At 42.0% G+C, this 20,984-nt stretch overlaps 1 protein-coding gene across 2 annotated transcripts in view; it reads left to right on the forward strand.

The window, feature by feature from the left end:
* LOC114875919 (integrin alpha-PS2) overlaps window positions 1–20,984 on the forward strand; it is a 51,321-nt gene that overhangs the window by 22,834 nt on the left and 7,503 nt on the right. The window contains exons 4-7 of one of the 2 annotated variants that reach the window (XM_029186769.2): window positions 5,682–5,853; window positions 12,659–12,720; window positions 20,157–20,205; window positions 20,737–20,817. In XM_029186769.2, coding sequence (XP_029042602.2) covers window positions 5,682–5,853; window positions 12,659–12,720; window positions 20,157–20,205; window positions 20,737–20,817 — 364 coding nt within the window. The remainder of the gene's footprint in view (window positions 1–5,681; window positions 5,854–12,658; window positions 12,721–20,156; window positions 20,206–20,736; window positions 20,818–20,984) is intronic. The other variant, XM_029186771.2, reaches the window with a different exon arrangement.

Genomic DNA, 20,984 nt, shown 5'->3' on the forward strand with positions numbered 1-20,984 from the left:
TTCGCTTTTATTGGGTTATGCAAAAATTTCCAAAGTCATCTCTAAAGCAATTCCCATAAATAACCCTTTCGCTACGAGCTCTTCAGTAAAAGATTAACCCTTTGACTACTATGGGCGCACATAATTTGTTTCTTGTGTATTTTAATTATAATCAAATGAAATGTGTTATAATGGTGTGATAAAACAATGGAAAAGAAATGAAGAAATAAAAAAGAAAGTGAAACTTTAACAAAAGAAGGGTTGAATTCCATGTTTCGACAATTCTCGCTCGAATCTGACACCATATAAAGTACCATATTGCTAGAGGATCATACCGTTTGTCCGTATAACACGGTATAAATAAGGCAGTGACTCATTGTCAGTGTGCAAGAGGTGAGTCAACCACGAAACTGAGGCAAACGTGTCTTCCGTGCAAGCACCTCCGTCTTTCGGTCTCCACCTTGGTGACGTAAATATCCGACCGTGGCGTCGTTCTGTTATCCTGTCACAGGAGAGAGCTCCTGGTTCGCGGGCAAAAGGGTGAAGCCAGGTGAAAAATATTGCCGTTCCGCGCGGACAAATTTAGCGGGGATATTTCATCCTTGTACAACTCCATCACCTTTTTCTTCCCTTCTATCTTCTTATTTCCCTCCCTAGGCTGGTCCGTTCGTTTTTGTTTGAAATGAAAAATGCTTTACGATGCAATAATTATTTCTACGACGCAAACACGGCTTACGAGACCACCAACGGTACCAAAACAGATTCATTTCTTGTTTCTCGCGCCCTATATATTCGATTGGAATATTTTCGGGGACATCGATGTCCCCGAAAAATGGGGCTACCGCTTCCACGAAAAGCGACGTCGATTCCACGGATGCCGTTCCCGTATCGACTGCTCGAAAATACGACCGATTTATCCTCGGTGGTTAGGTCTGGGCGCAGCCGACCCGAGATGACCTCATTCACGGCTCGAAAATAACTCACGCCTGCCTGTTCGTTCTCTCGTGAAACCACCGAGTTGACCATTTTTTCCCCGAAAAATTTATCGACTGACAGAAAAGAGCGGACACGAGAAGAAAAAAAAAGTAAATTGTCCAACGGAAAGAAGAAACAAACTCGATAAAGGAATTCATATTTTCCAACCGATCTTGGACGAGCTTTCAACGGGACCGTGTTCTCCAAGCCGCTTTACAATGGAAACGCATTAAGTATTGCAGGGAATATTGCGACGGATAAAATAGTGGTACATTGTTTTAATTTACAGTCCCGTTTCCAACGTGAAAGATACGATTCTCTTGTAATAGCGGCGCTTGTCAGCGTGAGCACGGGAATTTCCTGCGTGCACACGTGCGTTACACGTTTCGAACAATAAAGGTCAAACACGGAAAGGGTTTACGGTAGGCCACTTTTGTTGGCCCGAGTCCAATCGCTCCCTCGTAAAGTTCGACGGAATATCGTAAAAGCTTCGTACCTCCCACAATAGTACGGGGTTGTTTGCGGGAAATTTTCTGGCAATTAATTCTTTTTTATTCTGAACGTAGAAAAATATTGATTTACTTAGTTTGGGGAGAAGAAGTGGAAAATTTGAGAAATAATACTTTTCAAAAGAGGACCTTTAATACTTTTGCTTCAATTTATGAAAATAAATGAAAAATAAAAAATTCCTGTTGGTAGTTAGACTATTTTATAGTCTTCCAGATAAGCTCTTTTCTATCCTTCGCCATATTAAGATATTATTTATCTCCCTATGATAAGAATACAATTAGAATGTTCAGTGAAAGGATACAATTTTTTAGAGTCCATAAAAACACCCATTTTAACCCTTGGAAAACGGATGGCACGATAGTCACACGCACCACGAATACTGATACAAATATGACCCAATGGTAAATCATTTTTTTTGTACGGTCTATAAACCTGAAGATTTTTCTAGGATTCTATTTCCTTCATTTTCATTCCTTCCGGATTATCGTTCTTAAGTAGATCTTAACTCTCTTTAATCGCTTATAAAACGGTCAAGTGGGATACTTAATGTCTTCTGCAACCAACGTCCTTATTTTAGTATTCTATGGTAGTATTTTCCCAGCATAAGATTACGCTTTTATTTCTTTCCTTTCGTCCTCGAGGTAAAACGTTTTTCAAAGATGAGAGTAAAAATATGACTGTTTTATGGGATTTTCGTGCCAGGAAAGGGATACGAAAGGGTGTTTTCAGGATAAATTAATTCCTCGATGATGTATGACAGAAATTTTTCAAAAGTACCTTAGAAAATAACGATTACCAACGAAATTGAATAAAAGCTCAATTAATATACTTGTTATTCTTGCTGGACACGTATGAAAGGAACGAAAGAAAAAAAAAAGGAACGAAATTGTACCATACTCGCGGGCGTTGAAAGGCCGCGAAGTGGTCGGCTGAAGACATTAAAGGAACCGTGCCATTAGTCGGCTCGAAGTTCTCTCGAGTGGTCCTTTTAATGAAGAGCGAACGAAGATACAGCCGGTGCAATCACGCTCGAAGAATCACGGGCATCGTTCGAATTATTATTCCTTTCTTTCACCCTCCTCCTCTTAATTAGAGGGGACGACCTGGCTTTCGGTGGCTCGAGTGCAACGGTTCCGTTGCTCACGGTCGTGAAAACCGCGTTGGAAACGTGTCATTAGCCGGCTTTAAAGTGTTCAACGTCTTCCGGGCTTTCTGATGACGAGCAAATTGCATTGGCTAAGTACCACGCGTGGTGCAATTCATAACTTTCCACTTTTGAACGACAGGTCTAAATGATTAATTTCGCCGACGATTAGAACGAAACGAGGATTACGATCATTCTTTCGAGATTCTCACCTTCGTGACTCGTCAGCGATCTTTCAACCACCCTCGCAGCAGCTTCCCTTTACATTGTCACGTTTAATCCCTGAAAAAAAGAACGAACCTTCGTCGAAATCTTGCCGATGATCTGCTTTTTCATCGTGCGCGATCATCGTCCACGCGTCGATCAGCTGTCGATTCTCGGCCGCGTATCGCGATCAAGATACATCTGCAGGCTCGTGTCAAGGTGGCAAGATCGATATTCCTCTTCGCGGTGCTGTTCGAGCAGCTGTAATCGTGATAATCCAGACTTCCCTCTTGATTTGCGCCTCCTTCTCTTTCCTCGTCGAGTGCTCGTTTGAACGAGCCACATTCAAAAGGGTTCACTGAAGACCGCTTTATTTCGAACGTACGATGACCAAACTCATTCTTGTATTTCTTAGCTGCTGTCCAGCCCCATTATACATTTATTTTCGGGCCTATTTTTTTTATTCCCTCCTTTGGATCGTTCTAGCAGCTGGTTCATCGGTACGTTTATTTTCTTCCTTGTTTATTGTACTTCTGTTTGGTGGGTAAAGATCCATCAAAATTTTTTCCTCCCTTTGGTGCTGTTATAGAATAATAGGAGGGTTAAAATCATTAATTAATAATTTGTGGATCTTCCTCTTTTCTTTTCTTTCCTGATGGTTTCTTGTTGAAACATTTTCGTTGCTTCACAGTTTTATGGGTAAACTTTATAACGCTGGTTTGGTAACTCAATTCAGCGTTGCAATAAGCTTGATTCGATGCTTGTCAGCAGAACCCTTTCCATTTCAAAAGAGTCACACGCGTAATTCTAGACAGTGATCCTTGAACGATTGAGCTAAACTGGCGCAATGGATAAATTGCGGTACACGTCGACACGGTTCATCTTTTTTCGTGTTCCTCGTTCCTGCTGGCTGTTTTACTATTTTATTTCCTTCGTTTCAATTTTAAACATACTAATCGTACATCGTTAAAAATTGAGTATTAGAAAACAAATTTTCCATCTTCATATCCTGGCGTTAATTACAAAACTCTGTAATATATAATTTTAGATTCGCATCAAGAATCGTCTGAGCGTTAAAATAAAGGAATAGGTTCCCGTTGATGATCAGTAACGTCTTAATCGACTTTGCTCGTTTAATTTTCGATTAACGCTGGGCTAGCATCCCGATTCGCATGGTGGAAGCATGTAACGTTGTAACGCCGCTTAATTGGCTCGCAATTAATTAAAAACGTTGCGTGCACCGGTTCAGCTGTAACACACGATCCTCCTGCATGGGGAATCACCGTCCGGCTCGTTAGGGCTCGTTTACACGGGGCAAGCCTTGGAAAGCGATTAAAATGTTACCTGGCCACGTCCACCGCGTTCGCTGGCGTTTGTTCTCTCTTAAATCTGCATGTACGCGCAGTTAAACTTGCCTCTTGTTCCCTTTTGCCTTTGATTTACAACACTGTTCAAATTGGTAGCCACCAGTTAGCAGTTGCTAAGGTCTTCTGCGTTCAATGAAGCCTTAGATACGTAACCATTAAGAGTAACTAAACTTTGATATTGTAATTTGCAACGGTGGATAGGTAATCATTATTTTTATTAAGGTTAATAAACAGTGATTGGTACTAATAACAGTTCTGACCTATCTTAAATTACCCTTAATTATATTAATCTGATTTTAAATTTATTTGTCATCCAGAATGAATATCAAGAGGAAGTTAGTAAGTACCTCGACCAGATGCTCATTAAATTTATTACGATATTTCATTTGAAACGGCTGAAAAATGAAAATGATTAATGAAAAGATAACGATCACTGCCACCGTTGATTATCATATTTAATCCGACGAGGATTGACGCGCCGCTAATCTCGGCACCGTCGTCAAAACGTCCTTATATTTCGTAATTAATTTAATTTACCACTTTAACGTTCACCACGCCTTGTAACGAGCGACACGTAACGAGTTTCGAGGAAATCCTTCCCGATTGCAATTCCCGTCGACGAGCGACACGAAGTGCGTCGTTACATATGTATATTTATACGATGTAGCGTTATTAAGGTCATCAGCTGCTGTTGCTTCTCTGGTCAAGTACAGATGATTGACGTAATCTACCGATTATTGTGAGAGAACCTTGTCCCGGGAGCAGAGGCACGGAGCGAACGGTTCTAACCGCGACGACATTGCCAAAAATACGAATTAACTCGACCGGTTCGCGGAAAACAGATGACACAATGTTTGCGTTACGGTGTTTCTTTATTTAAAAATTACAGTAGTAGACTATACGTTTGTAGAAACGAAGTACCCTTCTAATCACTGGAAACATTCTCCAGAAGCAGCCACTTTTAGCCCCTCTAAGTGGCTCTCTCAAAACATTTAAATGCAGCTAAAAGCATTGAAATCACCAGTCTCTTTTCCTTGAATTTTCCATTAATCATTTTTCATCGTTTCCAATTGTTGAGAATATTTCTAATGGTCGGAAAATTTGTGTTCGCTGGTGCAGCCCCTCTCTGGAAAAGTCAGCATTACCTGAGGAGGACATTTTTTTATTGTTCTCTGTAATCCTTCAAGCTGAGAACAGCATTTCGTTTTGTTCAACTTATACATTTATTCAGCAAATAAATATTCAACACCAATGATTTTAATGGAAACAATCATATTTTTTAATCAGCAATTGCCACAAATTTGATATCCTCTCGTCACATAAATGTTGGACCATGTATGTTACCATTTCAATCGGTAAGGATGTATTTGTCGGTTAGCAGAAAGTTCGCTTAACGAGTCGGCAAGATGGTCGTTAGGTGTAATTGCGATGGAGCAGTGATTAACAATACATTGATGATGAGAGGTGAGCGACGTTAAACGTTCTCTGTTTTATGGTTACAGGCGTGCGCGCCAAGGTACATCTGGTTCTCCGTGTCCCAGCCGAAGCACGATACCGATGACAATCGATGGAACAAGGAATCCACCGTAGGAAATCGACGGGAACCCGTTGGCACCTGCTGGGTCGTTACCAACAATTTCAACGAATCGCAGGAATTTTCACCCTGCCGAACAAGTGAGTAGTTTTACGTTAATTGTTAGTAACTTTGGCTCTCTGAGAAATATTGTTCTTCAAATTCTCCTCCGGCTGTTCTCAAAATACACTTAAAATTAACTTTCATATCCCACTTGAAAAAAAGACGCAACACATAAATAAAGCGTCCCTGAACCAGTAGAAATCCATAATTTTTCAACCACTTCTCGAGCTTCTGTATCTTCGCCACTTGAATCGAACCGTGCTTCCAAAATTTATGGAGTACGCCTCGCTCTCGTTCCCGATTTAGCTCGGTTTATAAAAAAAAAAAAGGAAGTCAGGGAAACACTTTTGTGACTGTACTCAGTCCGCCACTATAAACAGTTACAAACAGCATCCTGAATCCAAGAAGTCGGTTGTCGCTCGCCTGTTTCTTCAAGAGCAGCAAGTTCCTTCTTCTCGAGAGGTAAATCGTTCGTCCTTTGAGGAATCCCACGGGACGAATTTCCTCCAACGAGGACAAGGATCCGAGGCGACATGTGGCCGTGTCCTCGAACCATGGCCACCATAAATACGCTCGGTAACAGGATATTTCCTGTCGCTCGTGCAGCTCTGCCATGGCGTTTTAATGACAAAAGACGTATCGATTTTCCTGCTACACGGTTGCTTGTTTCACGGTGATACAAAGAACACTGTGTTCAAGTGGCTTGTTTCTACAGAAAAAGAGTAGGCAATCTTCGGTGGTCCAAGTGCATCGCTAGGAATGCACTTTCTTCTGTTCTCCGCGATAATGTTCGTGCAGTACCATTGTCAAAAGATAAGCTACCTCGAAACCGCGCTGCACTTTTCTATTATCTGTCGGTTATCAGTGAGCGCAGATTTCGGAAGTTATTTATGTCTACCCGGTATCGTGCCTCCCACATTGTTCGGATGTTTCGGAAGTCATTCCGGTCGATCATCTTCCGCGAGCAGAAAAATGCTTTTCGGATAATAATATTGGTCTTTCAATTTATTACAATGTAGATGATCAAATTGATAATTTTCTAAAGTAAAAACGTTAATATCCACGCGGAAATGTGGAGAATCGCCGACGTGTGAGCTCATCGTCCAGAAATTCCTCGGCAAGAGCAAGCAATTAAACAATTTGTAAGAGCGAAGCGAACGAACCGCTTTGCTGTCGCTTTTCTCGAGAATCGTAGCGCGTTTTTAGCTCTAGATCGCTTATGATCACGTCCTGGTGGTCGTGTAACGTCGTTTCTCTTAGCTATCGCTCGTTGTTCCATTGCTGCCTTTTCTGGACAAGAATTGCTCCGCTCGTTCTTTCTGCCCGCTCTTATCCGTCTGCGTCTCCCATTTGTCGGCGTTTACAATGTCATAGGTATCATTCTCCTTGTCCTCTCTCGCAGCTGCGTATTTGCAGCCATTCCATTAACCAATTCGAGGACAGGGTCGTCTTATTACGAGAGAATCTTCAGAAGCTGGAATCTTTCTCATTCGTTTTTCATTGCCAATTTTAATTTTAACACATTTTTTAATTATTTTATTTAGAGCGTAATATTTTACATATATTTGTTTTTAAAGTAAGATCTTGGTATTATTTTCTGTTCCATTGTTCCTTCGTGTTTCACTTGCAAGGCAGACGTTCACAAACATCTGAGACTACGTAATTTTTATTTCCGTACATTTGCTCACGTGTACGTTTCCGCTCGTGGTGAAGTACTCCCAGTAACACCTATGTCAGCATAAATATGCAATTATCACATTTTTGCAGCGAGGTGTTCAAACACCCACCGTTCCAAAATATGCTAATTACAATTAAAAATATTTTGGGGATATCGCATAAGATTTGGAATTCATTTACTTAGAGAAATTTTATTCCTTTTCCATTACTTTTTATTTATTGATTTTCCATTCGATACACTGTACTCTGAAAATGGAGCAATCGACTAATGGTCTGCAAAGTGTTAAGTGTACTGGAAGGAGAAAAAACGAGGACGTTTGAGCGCTACTAAAAAGAGCTTTTAGAGCCACGACGTAGGTCTTGCAGAAGCATGCACGACATTTATGATTCACACTCGTCTATAAGTACGTTTCCTTCGACGTGTTAAGGCAGTGATTACAGAGCAGAACGTGTCCGATCCATCCTTCTTGAGATCGCGATTCCACGGAAATCGGTCTGTTATTACGGTATCCAGTTCTCTGGTACTTCCTTTTAAACGAACTACGATTTTATCTAAATTTGGTATCGAACTAAAATTGTTTACGTTGCGTCGAGAAAGTAGCCTGTCTTTAATGTCCACCATAAAGGGTTAAAACGAAGCAGTCTTCTTCGAAATATTTCCTAAATCATGCCGATAAACGAATCATCGTTAGTTAGGCAACAATCAAAAGATAAATTGTCGCATTTGAGAATGGCGACAAGTGGCAGAAGCATCGACGTTGGGTGAAAGTCGCAGTGAATTGCAGTAACTGCATTCCTCGATGAAAGCCGCCCACTCGTCAAAGCGGTCTGAGAAAAAATTCTAATTAGAAGGCGCCATTGCCTCGGGCCTCAGCACCGTTCTAACAAGGCCAATTAACACTTGATCCTGCTTGAATTACGATCGCGCTACCGATCCATTCCTCTATCTCCTCCTCGCCACGAATTGTTTAGAAAATTTCCCTTTATGCGAGGGTCAATTAAAATAACGAATGTCTTATCTCGGAGCAAAGTATTAGGGGCAAGAATGCTGGTGACAAGATCTTGAATTCTTTGTCGCAATCAGAACGATCCAAGTTTATTGCAATTTTATTGCTTCGAGCGCGTTCAACGCGTTTGAAATTGCTCCGGCGAAATAAACTTAATTTCTTCTCTGCCAACCTCGTTCTTGCAAGGTTCTTCAGGATCAGCACATATTTTCTGTGGCAATGAATTTTATGAAGAAAGAGAAATTGTTTTCGCAGGTATCAGCTTTTCTTTTACACATTTTAAGTATTTAAATAATTTTCAAATTTTCTCTGATAAAGAGAGTATTCCCTCGTCAATACGCTTGGACGTTTACATGGAATCAGAACCACAGTAGCTCCATTCATTGCATTAACCATCACACGAAGATCGCGAATGTGTTCACCGTAGCATTCTAATTTCATTCTTCGAAATCAAATCCAAAATCATTTTCAAATAATTAATCATATTATATGAAATATTTTTAAACGTTTCTGACAAAGTGCGATTTTCAAGCAGCTCGTGTTTGCGATTCGAAAGAAGGATGCAATTGTTTGCAACAGGGTCTGAAAACAGCGTTCGTTTGCTTACTTTCAACAGCACTTTCAGTACGAAAACACTTTCATGGCACTTGTCGCGGATCCAAGTGCAGAGCACTCTCATACTGACAAGAATAGCACCCTTGCAAGGCATCGAGACACGAAGGATTATAAATAGATCGACCGACGGCGATATTATCTAATCGAACCTGCCCTTTGTCGTCTCGCGCGTTATAGCTTTCCCTTGTTAAAAATGGAAAACCCTAAGCTGAAAATAAACTCCACATCGACCGGTGGCTCGAAGCACGAACCGTGCTTGGATTCTAAACAAAGCAGTAATGCAAATCGAGCATTCGCAAATGTCAATGACATGAAAATCCAGTGGTGCCATTTTCCTGGGATAACTCATCCCTCTTAATAATTATTTTTAATGAGATAATTAAGAAGTTTGAAAACGCCTTCGAATTTGGCGTGAAAGGGAAATCAGGTGGAATGGTAATCGCGCGAAAAAGTTTTCTCCCGACCGAGATCGCATTCGCATGCACGCGAAGAAAACGGCGGCGCCAATCGATGGCGGGCTTCGAGACTCCTTTTTTCCTTGCTCGACACGGCTGGATCGTCGTCAACGACCGATTGATGTATATAATTGCGTGACTGGCAGCTCGTCCAAAGTGACCGATCGACCGTCAGGGACCCCTTCGTCGTGCTCATAACGTATGTACGTGGTACGTGGCCATGTAGAAGAAGGCATCCTCCTGGTGTATGGGGATCCCACCGGATATTCTCCCATACACATGTTGTTTTCTTACTGGCTTGCACACCACAGATCTCGCAGTTCACGAACTCTCTTCGAACGTCGCTGACTGACACTGTACGCCACTTTACCAACAGCTTAGACAGTTTTTAACACCGTAACGACGTATCGAGTAATAAGAAAAAGGATAATTACCGATCCCAATCAATTTTAATGTACAGCTTCGAATGAGGTTGCAATTAGGTGAAAAATAAAAGAAGGGAATAAAGAGTTTCATACAATTGAATAGGAATATTGTCAGTCAATCGATATCGTCTGTTTGGCTATGGAAATCTGAGGCAATAAAACAAGGCAAAGGTTCACTGACTCGTGATTAATCTGTTGCTGTAACCAGCCAACAATTAATATTTAAGTCACTGATTGCATCGTTCATTCATAGTGAACTAAATTTAGATGAAACTATGGAAAACACTGTGGTGTTTGAATAATCATCGATTGAAATGTTGATCAAGAAATATATTTCTGTAAAAGTTGAAGAAATTTGGATCAGATGAGACATCACTGACTCAACCTCTCAAACGTGTCTTCTCCATTGATAATCCATAAATTGCGATTAATGATGGCAAGTTATTATCGGACGTAACCTTGATGAGCTAATGGTGAATCCGCCGTGGAATAGCAAACGGGGGTTTTGTTGTTCGTGCTCACTGATAATGGCTGATTGTCGGTTAATGGCAGCAACTCGTTGCGATTACGTTGGCAGAGCTTTGACGGGTGTGCGGAGCTTATTGATGTTAATGCCAAGTGTCAGAGCGAGATTAATCTTTCCGGCAGCAACCGTGCGATCCACCTTGCGTGCCAATTCTAATATTTTATTATTATTCATCGGGATATTAATAAGCCTAACCCGGCGATTAATAAAAAATATTAGCAGCGGTACTGTTGATCAGTTTTATTTTTTATTATTACGAAGTGCTGGAATATCTCTGTAATTTGATTGAGAGTGAGTCTGCTGTATTACTTGACACTTTAGTCTTATAATTTTATGGCCCATCTTAGTATTCAAACGGTTAATTTACGACCGCGTTACATCGTTTCCGTCAACTTTAACTGTCATAAAAGTAAATGCGATTCTCGTGTTTCCTATTTTTTAATTTTTCTTTCATACTTTTATTCCTAGTGTACTTTCTGTTTAACACTTGCGTTTGATACACCTCGACACGTCGTGTGGTAAAATAAAAAATAATTTAGACTTTTAGCTACACCGTTTCGTACAAGTTTCTTCGACATTGTAGATTATCATCAAAGTAGCTCGTTCCTCCACGTTTCCCATCCAGATTAATCCGTAAAACAGTCACGGCAGCCAAGTGCATTGTATTCCATCTTCGATCAATAAATAATTCATCGAACACGACGGACTTTTTTTCCACGGTTATCAATTTCTCTCGTTTTCAATCGGTGCGTTTCGCGCGTTGTTCCTGCAATGACGATTTTTCTCGCAGTTCCCGGTTTGCCCGGAGATTTCCTATAATTTCCCGTTTTTTTTTCAACCAACTGAACCAGTTCGAGCCGCTCAGCTTTGTACGAGTTTGACAGAGACCGTTTTATCCGCCACTGATACGCTATTTCACGTGCCGTGGCGGCAATTACGTGTCGCCGAGAAAAACCGAGGGGTTATTATAGCTGTTCTTCAGCACGGTGATCTGCTCTTTCCGCCTGCAGGAATGCCCTTTTGCAATCGTAGAAATATCCGCGTTTCTTCGCCGCCTTGGGCTCCCAGTAATAATTTCAGGGGCTGTCTCCGTCACGCGGAAAATGAAATTGTACCGTCGAGCGCAAAAACAATCCTAGGACTTTTATTAAAAATTAAATTTTTCAAAATTGAATTTCTTAAAATTTTCCAATCGCGTTAGGATCTATTATTCTTCGAAGGTTTGCCCGAGGGTAAGTTTGATTTTAATCAAATCCAAGTTTATTCGAAGTAGGAGAAGCTCGAGGCAGTTTCTCGGAAACCGTACGAGAGCCTCGAACGGGAAGCCGATGGATCGATAGTTCGAATCGAGGCAAACGAATCGCGAATGCGTCACGGTGCAAGATCGATCCAGGATTAATGATGCATACACGTATTCCTTTCGAACATGTGCAAGAGTGCGTGGCGATAGGCCTTTAAAGCGATTCCTAACTCGACTTCCTAGTCGATAACTCGACATACGACCTCCGTGTCACGGTACAAGACGCCTGCGAATGCGCGCGTTAAATGTTTCACCTTTCCTGACATCAGCATAAGTTCCCTCGCGGAATTCCGCCTTCTTTTTCTCTTTTAAAGGATAAAATCGCGCGGGTTTCGTTTCCTTCTATACTTCATCCAACGAGACGAGACGGTAAACGCGTAGAAATTCAGAAACGCGTTCAAATTACACAAACTTCGATCGAAACGTTTGAAAAACTGGAAACAACTGAGCTCCGGCCCTGCGTCGAGCGCGTGGATTTGAATTTTTAAAAATATTTACAGAGAAATTTATCGATTGGAATTTGAGAAGCTGAGGAGTGCAATTTATTCTCCCGAGTGCTTTCAATAATAAAACAAATGAAATAAATCTTCAACGTCTGACAGAACGATTAAGGAACACGACATTCGGTCAACAGGTTAAATCGCTACCGAATCATCTTTCATTTATCCAATGCAATTATGCGTGAATTGTTACGAAGGGTCGGCCCGAGGAACGTTCTCAATTATCGAGGGCACCCGTTACGTGGGCAAGGGTCCGTTCAAACGAAACGACCGAGATATGATGTCTCTGTTTCGAGCAGCGAAGGACGATACGATATAATTGCGTGTTTCCGTTTCAGGGTTCTGGGGATACCACAGGCAGGGTTCGTGTCAAGCTGGATTGGGCGCTTCTATGTCCAAGGTAAGTCTAAAGAAAAAGAAAAATATCATTTAGTTTTCCTACCCTTAATTTCTTTTTAAAAATTATTTTTAATAAACAAGTAAGGAATTTATATTCAAAATTGATCTACCTTAAAAATCTACAAAGAATCTCTGTCCAAAAACGGCACACGCCGTAGAAATCCCACAATCAAAGAGAACCAGAGAGTTAAAGAACAAGAAAGGTAGGAGGGTCGTGGTAAGGGGATTAAAATTCAGTCTTCGAAACTATTGAAGTCAACGAGCGAGTCCAAATACGAGCTTTCCCTTAGCGTGGTCTAACTGTTTTAAGTCGACGAGTAAACAGAGGCCCACGGGGGATATAAATACGGTAACCCCCACGTGTCCTGGCGGTTGCCACGTCCTGAAAGAGTTAAGAGGCGACACGAGGGGTCGGCGAGAGCCGAATATGGCCAGGAATGTGAATTCCTACCTTACGCACCTCCGCATTCGTATTCGTGGTGCATGCGAGGGTATAAGAGGCAATCGGCGGTCTCTCCTATACGATTGTCTTGTCGAAAGCTCGATTTTCTGGCCGTCGGCAGATCCTGAGGACCGATGGCCCATGGACCGTACGCGTCGGCCAACTTTCTTTTTCCCTTCCTTTTTTCTTAAACGATTCCCTTCCAACAGAGAGATGCATCTCGCTGGCGAACACCTAAAGGGCGCAAACACGTTCGATGCACCTGCGCGATCCTCGGGTGATACCTTCTTCTCTGCCCTCTGTTTGCTCTGACTCCCGATAAGTATCAGGGCCAATAGGCACGACGAATTCGAAATTGGTACGTCTGTGTTTTATTTCGCTGTTGTTCCAACGGAGATACGAGTGGGACATGGTAAACGTGAAACGTATGAAGAATACGTTCTTCAGGGTCCAAGATCGACCGGGAGATTCTGATTTCGTTGGGGATGAGTTAATCTTGCAGGTTTTTGGAAAACTGAGATGTCTTTAAGAATATATTTCTTCTTTTTCTTTTTTGTTGGAAATCTGTAGGAGTGTAAAATTATATTTTATATAAACTGACGAATTTCTATTCTTATTTATTCCAATAATTTTTTGTAAATGAATTGTCAGTTCTCATTTTGAGGGTACCAGACCAGAATAATCATTCGCTCCCTTTTTCCTGAACCGCGTGACCCAGAGACTCGGATCTAATCCGAATACTAGCAAGAAACTCATTCGCAAGGAATTGTTCACCAATCCACGAACAGGGGAGTAACGTTATCTCGCAGCGGGACAGGTTCGATTGCCGGCAAAGAAATAGTGGGACAATTCCGCGGCCACTCAGCCGGCTATCTTGCCGGGGATGTATAATTCAGAATTGTCCGGCTATATGGCAGATGTTTAATGCATGCTGCGGCCCGTTGGCTGCTTCTAACTTCAGCATTCAATGTTAATACCCCACCCCCGCGATCCGACGAACGGTCAATCGTCGACTGGTACCCACGGTCAGTCGTGAAACGACGTTGGCGCAATGATTTTAGGCAAATTCGATCCTTGCCCCCCTCCATTTGCTCTTTTTCCATTTTTCTTTCCCGTTCGCCAACAGCTGGCCACCGCTGGCGAATTTTAATGGAGCGTTTAACCCTGAATGAAGACGTACGGCTCCCTTCTTCGATGACAGGACTTTAGGAAGATTTCTGCGGAGGTCTTTCAGAATTTTATAAAATAATTCTTCGCCTTTTAGTCGTAATTACGTTAATTATAAAATTGTGTCTTTACTTTTATTTTATCTTCCAAACACGTTTCTGTTTCATGATTAAAACATTTCCACTTTTATGCTAATTTCAAAGGCGCACCTTTAATTTTCCTACCCTTAATTTCGTTTTAAAATCCTCGACGAAGATATTAGGCAAATTTCGATTTCCTCTTGACACAAAGTATTTTCTCGAACCGATCAAGTAAACTGCAACTCCCGGAGTCAGTCCGGTGCACTAAATCTCGAGGCCAGTGATTTAGAAGCCTCCTCGACGCCATTGAGTATGCAATCGACCATCGATCTTCGCGTTAAACCGCCGCTTCTGGTATCTACCTCTGTTGTACCTGGTTCCGCGCGTTATCCCCCGATCTACAGAGGATCTAGTCAAGATCGATTGATATCCGAGCGATATCGATCTATACGACTCGGAACGCGCATCGATTCTGCTTCGACGAGCCTGTATCCTCCGTTCGTCGGATCGAAAATAACTCTGGGGAGGTCCTTTCGTGAAATCTCAATGCCCCAATGAGGTTTCCGGTTTCGGGAAATCATTTTAGATTCGAATTTGATAGAAATTTATCTCTCACGCTTGATCACGCTCTCACGGATCAAACGACTGAAAAACGGTGCACCTAAACACAAACAAAATATAACATTCTGTATTATTTTTAAAATTGAGATAGGTATCAATTAAAGAAAATAAAAAAAAATATCGACAGCGAGACTCGAACCATCAATCTACTGTTTAACAGTATTCCTCGTTACGCCTACGCCTTCAGCGATTCGAATCGCTGTTTATTCCTTACGCAAACTCTTTATAAAGGAGTACAATGATTTTCATGCAATTTTCTTGGAAAATAATGAGAGGCGCGCGCTACTGCTTTGGCAAATTAAATTTGGAGACATCTTCTGGAATTTTCAGGAAAATCTGTCTCTCCTTATAAGATTAAAGGATCTGACAGTGGAATTTTTAATTTCCTTAACAATCAAATACCCAATAAAATAATTTTTCAAATTTTTGTATAGTCTTCTATACCTCACATCTATCGAACTCAGGCTCCCTTTATTTCACTTTCATTATACCGAATCATCATAAATGCTTGCCGATTTCTTTGAGAAGTCGCGAAAGTCGTCGGAGAACTTATTGGCCGGTCCGGTATACGCGTGTACATGCATACATACGTAAATACACGGGACCGATGGCATAAATTTCAACGTGCTCCCATCCATATTTGAGCGACCGGTTATATTTCAATCTCGTATGGCCGTTTCCTGCGCCTCGCGATCGGCGCCAGAATACAACTCGTGCCGTTCGTGTTTCGTGTAGACCGGCCAGAATACGACCGCCATTGTCTCGGTTGCAAATTTTTCGCGTGTAGGAGCATCGAGGCAGCGCTACTCCGTAGGGGGTACATCGTGTCGGTTTCTCCTCCTGTAAAGCCTGTTCCAGACCGCTTCTGTGTACGGCCGTGTCGTACGAGTCCGCTCGACAAATGCACGTATTTGCTTGGCTACCTGGCTCGCTAATACCTTCGCTGTATCACGTTCCTCCGGACACGGGGTTGCAGACTTTAAATTGCTCGATTCATTGTTTATTCCAACGAGGAACTGGCAATTTTTAAGAATATTGATTACCACACTCATTTTCATCGATTCTTATGCTCTAAATTGATGTGCCATAAGTGCCATTTCCCAAATTATTGACTAAATTTTAAAGAAAACGTCTAATCTGCAAAAAGGTCGTTTTATTGCTTTATGACCATGGAATTTCCCATCGTTGGCCGCAGTAATTACTTTCAACACTCCTATTTATGGCTTCAATTTCGTTTAGAGCACCTCCAGTGTTCCGTCTTAGAAAAGGTCTCGATGGTTCGTCGGATGGCGCCGGAACACAGAAGTCACGGTTATTGCACCCATGCAGGCAGAGCGCATCGGGACGCTGGGCGTACACGTGACTTGGTCGCACGTTTGACATTGTTGGCCAACGAAGAGGGGGCCCCATTGTTCGCTTACCGTGCGAATCGCCGCATGGATCGGCATGCCTGCTCACAAATAATAACATTTCTGCGGGACAATAAATATAAAAGCGGGCCCTAAAGTGGACCGGCCTGGCGCCACTGCGCTGCATACAGAGACTGCATGCGCTTGCGATGCACTGACGTAACCGAGATGTTCCACCGATAGCCTCGAGGACTTGGACGTGATAGTTCTTGCTTGGCCTGGAAAATTAATGGGACGCTCGGGAGATCTTCAAAATAAATAATAAATTCTGAAAATAAAACTCCAACATTGCTGCATGAACCGCTTCAATTATATAAATCTTCATTACAAGAATCATAGGGTGCTGGAAAGGAGCACCCAATGCAAATGCAGTGACTCAACAGCATAAACTCTACGATCCGACAGAATTACAGCGCGAACCCTGTCGTCTGTAACACAGCACTGGTTACGAGGATCGTATGGATTCTAATGGAGCGAAGATTACTTATCAGAGGGCAGTGAAAATGCATTCCTATTATTCTTCCTGCAGTTTACGTTGCATTCCCTATGCACTTGCGTAATGTACATTACGAATTCAAGGTTCTTTGCTAACGCATAACATCGAATACTATAATAATAAAATATAAAATTCCTTAACGATGTGTCCATGGTAAAATCTAGATTGAGTTACCAATCATGAAACGACAAAACGTCTCTGTCCCTTCTCAGTCAATAATCGGCCATCGGAAAGTCGATTAGCTGGCTTCCGGTCGATTAAGAAACGATCGATTCGCACCTGGTCCAACGAGGCGAAAAGTCACGGGGGCCCTTTGTCACCCGGACGTCGCACGCTTGTTCGAGGCGCTTACACGCGTGGAAAGAGACGGGCGAAGGGGATGGGGAAAAAGGGCACTCGCGACACGGCAGCGGCGAACAGCAATAGCAACGACAGGGGAGTCTCAGGTGGCCATTTAAGGCACGGACATTTCGTTCTGTCACGGTGTTCCGTGTTCACCGTCGGCCTGCCTTGCGAGCAGGCCACCTACGCGCCGTTCCTCCTCCACCTTTTCCTTCTCCTCCCTTAGCGGCAGCATTGTTTTATAAACGGCCGCCGTTTCTCATGATAAGCAGAGTAAAACGAAACTAGACACGGCCCTTTCGCCGCAACGGAACCGGGAATCCGGTCGGGGACGTCACATTTTCGCGACCATATCGCCGTACCCTCGTCCTACTTCGTAGGAAATGTACTCTCCTTCTGCTGCTTTGTTTCCGGTTTTATGGATAGCTCGGTGTTTAAATTTCAAAACGACGAAAGGGTTAAGTACGTGAAACGTGGAATCATTGATTTGATTATTCTTCGTTCTTGTTTTATTCAATAAATTGTTCATTTATCTATCGTTCTCTCAAGAAATGTCCCTGTCAGATCCAACCACCGATCATCTGGAACCAGGCAATAACTTTCCCCTTCGTTTGCTCGCGTCTTCCTCTAATCTCTGTCAGCGTTTCCATGCTTCTTGTTGGTCATTTAATCCATGGAATCCGTGTCTTTTATCGCTGCAAAACGCTCTATGCACCACGTGCGTGCGTGGGCGGTGGACTGCACGCTTAGGTGCATCGCGAGTAAGCATACCAACATTGCACCACGATTAACACTTTGATCTCGGTGATATTTAAACAAGTTGGTCGTAGACTTCTGGCTGGATTCGATTTAGGGAATGGTGTCGTAAAAGGTCACTGTAATTTCGTTAATTTTCGATGCATTTCATTTAGTATCACAAGTTAGTGAATTTGTATAAAGTGACACAGAAATTGCAACAGTACCTTTTATTAATTATAGCAGATTACTGATAATTTAACGCATCCTCCATTTTCTACTCCATAAATAATACCAGAACCAGGTAGCAATCGCTTCGATTAATTTATAGTGTTTCATTAAAGTACCCTTGGTTATTGAAACTTAACGTTCCATTACACGTCTGTTGATGAATGCAACTCTCGTCAGCATCGTTGGTAAGAGCAATAGGCTCGTAAAGACATGTTCCTTGCACACGATGCGTTTACATTTTACAGGCTGTAACGGTGAACCTCCTACAGTCTTATCTAACAGTAGGCAGAGATTATGTCCTGCATACATATTAATCAACGGTCCGTGGTACGTGAATGATCGCAAGAAGCTGAATGCACGAGCACGATTCACGATAATATCATGCAATATGAATGAGACTAAGGCGGAATCGAGCCGGTAAAACGAGCTTTTTTTCCAAATTACTGTTTAGAATTTAGAGGATGTAACAATTCTGTTTCATTACATATGCTGCATCAGGTTTTCTCTTCAAGATACACGATTTTATTCTACAGTCAAAAATGAAAGAAATTTGAAATTTAATATAAAAATGCATGACTGCGGTTTTCATAAAAAATTTCATTTTTTCCAAATTGCTGTTTAGAATTTAGAGGATGTAACAATTCTGTTTCATTACATATGCTGCATCAGGTTTCCTCTTCAAGATACACGATTTTATTCTACAGTCAAAAATAAAAGAAATTTGAAATTCCATTTTTCTACCACATTAAGTTGCCTGTTCCATCGTCGTAAGTAGTATAAGACTGTACACGTCGGACGTGTAAAAGTTTGGTGAAAAAGTTTCTTCCACGCATGGGAACGAACGATAGAAGGGTTTAACCGCAATAAAGGTATGTCGATGATTTCGAGTGGCACTCGAGCAACTCATGCACCGATTAAGTGCACAGTCGATGGAGCGTGTGTGAACATGGCCGATGAGTGTTGCTTTATCACGGTGCTGCCTTTGCGACAGGTTCTTGAGCCGATTCAACGTTACAGCCGAGGAATTTATTGGCCTTTGATTGACCGTTCGTCTCGCGCACGCTCGTCGTTGCTTGTAGGGTCTAAAATAACAGTGTAGCTGGTATATAGTCGTAAATAGACGTCGATAGCGTTGCGCAATTCGTTACACGTTGCTTTTATGAAGATGCTCGAGGAAGATTGTTGAGAATAAGAAAACTTCGAACCCCGTAAGACATAATGTGAAATAATAATTCAGGGTGCATTTTTATTCCTTTTTTTTTGTAAAATCCCACGATTGATCCAGGATTTTTCCACATAGACCTGGATCGCAGAGGGCAGGATTTAACATGCTCAACGCATTTGTGCGCTCAACACGGCGCATAGAAGCGGCGGCTGGCATACGTACGAGAGGCTGATTTATCGCGTCTCGAACTGGCGCGAGTTTGCCGTCCCTTATCTCCGCCATTATCTTCTGAATTAAAGAAAAATTAAACTTTCGTGGGTGCGTCCGTTTCCTCGTTGCACAGCCCGCGGCTGACAAAAATCCCGACCGTTGTTCCGCTGCTTTGCCGCACGCGCCTGCCGCAACTTTCCAATGCATAAGAACGAGCCGAGGAAAGTTTTTTCGATTAACTTTGATAAATTGATTATTACTCGATTTTATCGCGAGTTCCTTGTATCGTTGAAATTCCTTTTAAAATCATTTTCAAAAATTTATAGCTACAGTTCAAGATCGTCTTGTAAATTTATTCAATTTCCTTGCTTTTGAAATTGAAATACGGCTGCAGGTGGAAGAAATGTAAAGGCGAACGGAAACGAAGGAGAAACCGAATAAATTTCACTGATAAAAACGTGCATAGTAAAGTGCTTCCTACCGTTAGTTATTTGACGTCGATTAATTTCTCTAATGGCACACCTTTCCATTCGTTTCAGAACGGTGAGAGGCTCTTCATCGGGGCGCCAGGAAGTTGGTACTGGCAAGGTAAGATTTCTTCTCGGTTCACCGTCTCGGAGTTTCGATTCAGGTCGAAAATTTCATAATCGACGATACCTTAAAACGTGACACCTTGTTAAAAAAGACACTTGTAAATATAAATACACATGTATCTATCCTTATTTTTAAATATTCAAAGAAGCTGAAGAATTTCAATCAGCTTCTTCGAGATCTAAATGATTCTTTGATAATTCGGTAATTAAAATTTTATTCTCACAACTATTTATCTAAATTCTGTACAAATCTTCAGCCACGAGAGGTTGGTAATAATTGCAAGCAACGATCAAAATCCCCAAATGCAAATCAGGCTTATCAAAATTCTCAGCGAGAACTGCAATTCGATTAAATCAATCCTCGCTAATTGGACGGTGAAAATTGGGCCGCTAATTGAACGAACGGAATTCGAGCTTTCATAACGCCTGGGCGATGGAACAGCAACACCAAAACGAATATCGCGACACACCCGTGTTCTATGGGTCTTTTCTATGAAATTTAGAGAGTTTCGTTAAACGATTACAGGTCAGATATACTCGATCAGCACCGCTATGAGGTTGAGGTTCTTAGCGTCGATGATATCCAACCCCGAAGCAGAAGCATCAGGTACCGCGTACTTGCAGGCGTCCTTAATCAAACAGGCTAGAAAAAAAAGAAATGAACAGAAACGCCGTCGTTTAACAAGCCCCACCGTACCCCCATCCGTATTTGAAACCTCTAATCAGCTGCCATTTTGTTAACGACGGCGCCCATTAACAAGTGTTGCTTGACGC

This window comes from Osmia bicornis, chromosome 14 (assembly GCF_907164935.1).
Source record: "Osmia bicornis bicornis chromosome 14, iOsmBic2.1, whole genome shotgun sequence".
NCBI lineage: Eukaryota > Metazoa > Arthropoda > Insecta > Hymenoptera > Megachilidae > Osmia > Osmia bicornis.